Source organism: Pinus tabuliformis, chromosome 7, assembly GCF_031772625.1.
Source record: "Pinus tabuliformis cultivar Carrire ecotype Pingquan chromosome 7, CPIR1, whole genome shotgun sequence".
Classification (NCBI taxonomy): Eukaryota; Viridiplantae; Streptophyta; class Pinopsida; order Pinales; family Pinaceae; genus Pinus; species Pinus tabuliformis.
The window spans coordinates 193,830,916-193,837,901 of record NC_142293.1 but is presented as its reverse complement, the minus strand read 5'-3'; the positions used below and the strand labels follow the sequence as shown (position 1 = coordinate 193,837,901).

Below are 6,986 nucleotides of genomic sequence, written 5' to 3'. Positions count from 1 at the left end.
CTGCATGGACTTCCGAAATCCATTATCTCTGACAGGGATGTAAAATTTACCGGTCATTTTTGGAGAACTCTGTGGAAAAAGTTGAATACCCAGTTGCAGTTCAGCTCTGCTTACCATCCGCAGACTGATGGTCAGACAGAAGTAGTAAACAAAAGTCTGGGAAACTTACTTCGGAGTTTAACAGGTGAAACTTCTCAGACATGGGACCGTGTACTTTCTCATGCGGAATTCGCATACAACGATTCACCTAACCACAGCACTGGTTACAGTCCGTTCCAGATTTTTTACGGCATGCATCCGCGAGGAGTGCATGAATTACGAGATTTGGGGAAACTCGAGAAATGAAGCGCTGATGGAGAAGATTTCGCTCAAGCGATGAGAAATTTACACGAGCAGGTCAAACTGAAATTACAAGACAGTAGTCAAAGGTATAAACAGCGAGCTGATACAAGGCGTCGAGAAGTTCAGTTTAACGTTGGGGATGAAGTCCTTGCGTATTTACGTAAGGAGAGGTTTCCAAAACGGGAGTACAACAAATTAAAATTCAAGAAGATCGGTCCCTGCAAAATCATCCGAAAATTTTCTGCGAATGCTTATGAGTTACAGTTGCCACCCGGGATTGGTATTTCTCCCATTTTTAATGTGGCAGATCTGTTTCCCTATGTCGCTGATACGGAGAGTGATGCAGCAGCAACAACACCGCGGAACACCAGCTATGAAGAAAATTCATGGACGAGACAGTTGCCAATGGCACCACCCCTTGAGATTGAAAGAATTCTGGATACACAGGTAGCTAGGTGCACACGCAGGAAGGAATATCTACGGTATTTGGTCAAGTGGCATAACCGTCCAATAGAGGACAGTTCATGGCTCAACGCAACCCAGATACAAAAAGCGAGCTATTTTGTTGACGACCTCATGGAACGGAGCCATGATGTTTTACCACCCCGGGAGCCTGATGCAGGAGCATCCAGCTCCGAGGAGACATATGACAATTGACTGACTCACGGAAGAACAGAAACAAGACAAAGATTTCGGGCTTGGGTGGACAAGTCACTAAGTTGGTTGTTGTATTTTCTTTAATTATTGTTTGCTTCATTTTATTTCAAAGCATTTTAAATTACAAGTTGCTTAGCTTAGGAAAGGAATAGTGTTTAGTTAAATTTTTGTTAAAAGAAACTAGATGATAGTTACAGAATTCAGGTTGAAATAGTTCAACTGAAATGGGTAAAGCAGTTATGCTCTCCATGTAATTTAAAAACCAAAAAAAGAATAGAACAAGGGAGGGACCCCTTTGGAAGAGAGGAACAGACAGCAAGACCAAAAACAAACCCCTGTAACAGAGTTATATTATTTACAAATGAGATAATCTACTGCTGATATTTTCCATACGATGTATACAATCTTTACTGTGTATTTTAAGAATGAGTTTGGAACAAATAGATTCTAACTGTAACAGGAATTGAAATAACGAAGGATGTTACAGACATCTAGTTGAAATCAAGTCTACAACCAACATTATACAGACAACCAATATACCGAAGCACGAAAGAAGCACCGCAGTCACACATCTCCAGCAAACGAGTTTACAGAACCTCAAAAAGGCAAACAGGTACCAATAAACACGATCACTGTTTCAATTTACTTTCATTAAAAAAAATAACCTAGCCATTGTATTCAGAAAGGAAGGCTAACTGAACAAAGTCCGCCACAAGATTACGGACCATTACTGTGTCATACAATTTACAAAACCCTTGCTACTACAAAAGTGCTAAACGCCTTTCCAAGACCGAAATCGCAACTTGTTGCACAAGGAACAGAAACATAGAAATTAGAAACGCCGGAAAAGGCACGGCCGAACCCAAACAACCGACGCAGGGTAACACTTAAGTTGTTCAAACCCTCTAAAACCTACATCCATACCAAAGAAATCTACAGGTATATTAAAGCAGGAGCAAACCCTACCAATTTGCGAAGAGAGAGAGGGCCGAATGGAGCCGAAGGTTGCACGAGCCCAAAACCCTCGATAGCAAGTGCAAGCCACCAGATCCACCTGCGTACAGATCAAAGCAAGGTTAGACAAAAAAATAGCAAACAAGGTTATCATGAAGCCAGAGAGCCAAGAACCAGAGATGTGCAGCGTAAAGAAGTCATAAAACTTACCGACAAGTCGACCAGGAGACCGCCGAGACAGAACCCAATAACCATAACTGAAAAGGCACAAGAGCTGTGAGTAGTTGTAGCAGAAGCAGGAGCAGAGTAAATCATAGAACAATAAATTACCTTCGAAGGCGAATAGGAACTCAGCAGAGCGGGAGCGCCGAAGTTGCAGGCCATCTGTACAGAACCACAACTAAGTAACGAAAGCCGAAAAGAATCAGGCGACAGAGAGCTCATATAAACACCAGAAACTTACCATTATACACAGTGAAGACCAGCAGAGTCATGCGTGCCCAAACAACTCAATAACCCAGCAACGAAAGCCGGAGACACAGCATATCATCAGAACCCGCTTTTTATATTTATTTGCATTGAATTTTCTCTATCGCTCAACCTAAATGAGATACATTTCAAAAACTACATTAGGGTATGACTCAATTTTCTCTATCACTTTAGGAATTGTTTAAAATTCAATGCAAATAAATATAATGTATATAAAGTTAATTAAAAAATAATAAAAATAGTTATTTTTTATTTTTTTATTTTTTAATGTATATAATGTAATAAGATTTATTATTATTCTTCTTATTACTATTATTCAATTAGGAATTGCTTAAAACTTAGGAGTATAATAATTAAACAACTATATTTTCTATTTTAATATCTAAATAGTTAATATAAAATTGTTATTTATTTGAATAACATATAGTTATATTTCTGTAAGAGCATATCATAAAAATATTTTATTGTATGGTTTCTATTATACAAATAAACCAAAAAAAACTATTTACATTGTTACATAAATTTACATAAATAAATAAAAAAATATACAAAATTAATCCATTCATATTGGAATATTACTTTCAACTTTACAAATTGTACGATATCATATTATATCATATCCATTACAAACATAATAAACAAAAGAAAAAAGTATATAAAAATATAATGAATATTCCATTGGTACACATGATGTAGCTTAATTTATCAATATAAACAACAAGATTCAATATAGGAAAAAATTATATAAAAATATCCAAAAACAATATCCAAAATTCCATTAATACACATGGTGGAGCTCAATGACAACTCAATAACAACAGTGGTTACCAATGTAAACAATAAGATTGGTGGATATTCAATATCCTATATATAGAGAGCCCTAGAGGATTTAAAATTGTCCAATTGTTTTTCTACCCAAAGTCCTAACTAGAGCTAGAGCTTTACTTCAATTTAAAAAAAAAAAAAAAAAAAAAAATTCAAATTATCATCATTATTTAATATTTTTTATTAATTTAATATAATGTAATAAGAATTTTTATTAATTTTTTTTTATGTTTTTTTCCAATTAGAAATGGTTTAAAATTCAATGCAAATAAATCTAATGTATATAAAATTAATTACAAAATAATAAAATTAATTATTTTTTAATTTTTAATGTATATAATGTAATAAGAATTATTATTATTATTATTATTATTTTCAATTAAGAATGTTATGAGTATAATAGTTAAACAATTATATTTCCTATTTTAATATCTACATAGTTAATATAAAATTGTTATTTATTTGAATAACATATAGCCATATTTCTGTATGAACCTATCATAAAACTATTTTATTGTATAGTTTCTATTCTACAAATAAACAAAAAATACTATTTACATTGTTACATAAATTTACATAAATAAATATACAAATTAATCAATTCATATTAGAATATTACTTTGAACTTTACAAACTAGAGGTATCATGTTATATCATATCCATTACAAACATCATAAACATGATCAATATTCCATTGGTAAACATGGTGCAGCTTAATTTATCAATATAGACAGCCAAATTCAACAGAGACAGAAATTATATAAAAATATGATCAATATTCCATTGGTAAACATGGTGCAACTTAATTTATCAATATAGACAGCCAAATTCAACAGAGACAGAAATTATATAAAAATATCCTAAAAAAAAAAAAAAATTCCATTATTACACATGGTGGAGCTCAATTGCACAGCTCAATAACAATAGTTAAATGTAAACAACAAAATTGGTCGATATTCAATATCCCATATATAAATCACGCTAGAAGATTTAAAATTGTCCAATTGTTTTTCTATCCAAAAGTCTTAACTATTTCATCAATTTAATCTCCATTTCCATTCAGACCAGCGACTATATCATAACTTATACATGCAACCAACCATCATAATTTAGTGAAGCAAAGATTTAAAAATTACCAACCCTCATTCAAACCTAAATAAACCTAAAGAAAACTAAAATGTTTGAATCATAAGTCCTGCAAGAACGTTATTCATTGGAGTTGTTCTTTTTGCAGGAAATAAGAAATTTTCTCTGGACGTTGTCCCACCGAAATTTGACAATATCACCAGCTTTGGAAATAAGAAATTTTCTCTGGACGTTGTGCCTGAGACTCATATAGCATACATCTCCCATATAAAAAACTACATGCAATATTTAAGTAGACATAACCAAAGGTGTTCATGATATAATGACACGGCATGAGCCATCTTGCAGAGTAGTCAACCTGATAAACCTAGGCGCCCCTATGGTGTATTGCTGAAGTCGCAGTGGAAGTTGATTGACAACGATATCACCAGTTCTAGTTGTTAACCCTTCCATGTGGTACTCTACCTCTCGTACGACCTCTGCTACATCTAGATCTTGTAGCATATGTTGGTTTGATTTGGGCTGACCCGGGTTAAATCTATACCATTCACCCACAAAACCCTTGATCACTAGCCCTTTTGGCAACGACTTGCAACAACATTGTAGTCTCACCTAAAGTGACTATGGGAAGATACAAAACTAGGTTTCTGTAGTCTTGAAGTGCTATGAGATGTGGTATTATTATGTTATCTTACTCTTAGGATTTATAAGTCACTTCACCGCATTAGATAATCACTTAAACATGTCATATAAAACCATAAACGCTAAAGGCGGTGTGAGTTCTGAAGAGGCGAACCAGAGGGAAGGAGGTTTTGAGTGTTGAAAATGGCGGGATTGAGTTTTTTCTGCCATGGAACCCAGACTGATGGCATTAAGGAAGATAGTTTTTATGGGAATAGGAATCTACAGGTGAGAAGGTTCAAGGTTCTACCAGGAGGATCATTTTACTATATCACAAAGTTTTGAATGGATCTAGGTCGTCGTGTAGAGTGGGATATGGTTCATGAATGTGAGTTGGTGGACATTGAACTAGCTCTCAAAGATCTTCTTACTTGTTGGGGACATGAAGTATCTGAGAAAAATCTAAAACTCTTCTTTCCAAAAAGCGCATCGGACTCAGTTCTTCTTGATGAGGAGGTGGAAGGAGGTGTTTTGAAAAATGGCAATCAGGAAAGGGTCCCTGCATCAAACCCTATTTTGAAAAGGTAGCTCCCCAGCCTGTCGCAGTCCTCGTCCAGTGAAGAGGAAGGAGGGAACTTGAAAGGATCCGAAGTGGAGGATCAAGCGTGAAGACTAGCCACTGCCTCTGGTTTTGGGGTAAATAGGTCGGTTGGGGGGGTGGATGAAGACAACAGAGACCCTGTTGGAAGGCGCTCTGAGATGCTTGAGGTAGAAGTAGTCGATGCTCCTGCAGATAATAATCTAGGAGAGGGAGGAACTGAGACGAAGGCTGCGGGAGGGTAGAGAAAGAAGAAAAAAACTATCAGAAAAAAAGAGGAGCGGCCTAGCTACGTTTTTGGAGTAGATATTAGTATTGATCAGGCAATGGAAGCCTCAAAAACCTTCTTAGTTGGTAGAGTTCATGGTAGGAAGTTCTCAGTAGACTTCATCAAGGATTGGGCACAGGAAAAATGGAAAGAAGCTCCAGGTTAGCTAGAGGTTGGTTTTGCATTCGGTTTGGACAAAAGGAGCACGTAGAATGGGTGTTGGAAAAGCACTGGTGCTTCGGAAAAAGGCCAATCTTATTCAGAAGCTGGATGCCCATTTTTGATGCATAGAAAGAAAAAACGGTGGAGTCACCAGTCTGGGTCAAATTACCAAGCCTTGCTATGCAATTCTGGACTGACTCGACCTTCACTCAATGGGTAATACTTTGGGGAAGTTTCTCGACATTGATAGATCATATCTTTGAACTCATGGTTGGAGTGTCGCCCATATCGTGGTAAGTTTAAATCCCAGAGAAGGTCTGGGAGATGCTATGAACCTGAAGTATCAAGGTCTAGAGTTCCTACTGACCCTAGACTATGAAAACCTCCCTTTCAGATGCCATCGCTGTCACAAGTACGGACATTGGGCCCGGGAGTGTCCTCTAGGTCACCGTCGGCGCTAAAGACAAAGGAGAAAAGGAAAAAAATCTGGAGGCAAATCAGTGGCTTTTCACCCAGAAAGAAGGGGCTCAGATCAAAGAGAGTGATCCTCAGGCAGATGTTCAAGGGTTGGGTCTGGAACAAGTAGAGGAAACTGAACAAGACCAACCTGGGTGTATATCAAGTAAGGCTATCTCAATTCTGATATCTCTCATGGGAACCTCTGCAGTTCCTAAAATGGAAGGGGAGGCCTAGGCTAGTCCGCTTCTATTCCCTCCTTTTTCCATATGCTCTTCTGTTATTTTACCTCAAACATGCTGTGATGAGTCTGGCCCCTTCAGGCAGCTCTTGGATGATTTGTCAGACCTGAGGAAGGGCCTAGCCTCCTCAGACAGTACTATTATGAATATTCCATCCTCTCCAAAGCTGACTTCTTGTCCCTCGGATGCTATCTTATCTATTTCTTCTAGTGTCTGGAGCCCTGAACCCCCCTACAATCTCAGATCTTTGGCCACCAGAAAGGGGAAAGGGCTTGTTGTGGGAGGT

General features: G+C 37.0%; 1 protein-coding gene across 1 annotated transcript; it reads left to right on the top strand.

Annotated features, from left to right (window-relative positions):
- Window positions 1-375: 375 nt before the first annotated feature.
- LOC149246520 (uncharacterized) lies at window positions 376-999 on the top strand. The gene has a single exon (XM_089441755.1). The coding sequence runs from the start codon at window positions 376-378 to the stop codon at window positions 997-999; it is 624 nt and encodes a 207-aa protein (XP_089297881.1).
- The last annotated feature ends 5,987 nt before the right edge of the window (window positions 1,000-6,986 follow it).

Excerpts from the sequence above, each read along its gene's own strand:
- LOC149246520 (XM_089441755.1), top strand. The coding sequence starts at position 376 with ATGAGAAATTTACACGAGCAGGTCAAACTGAAATTACAAGACAGTAGT.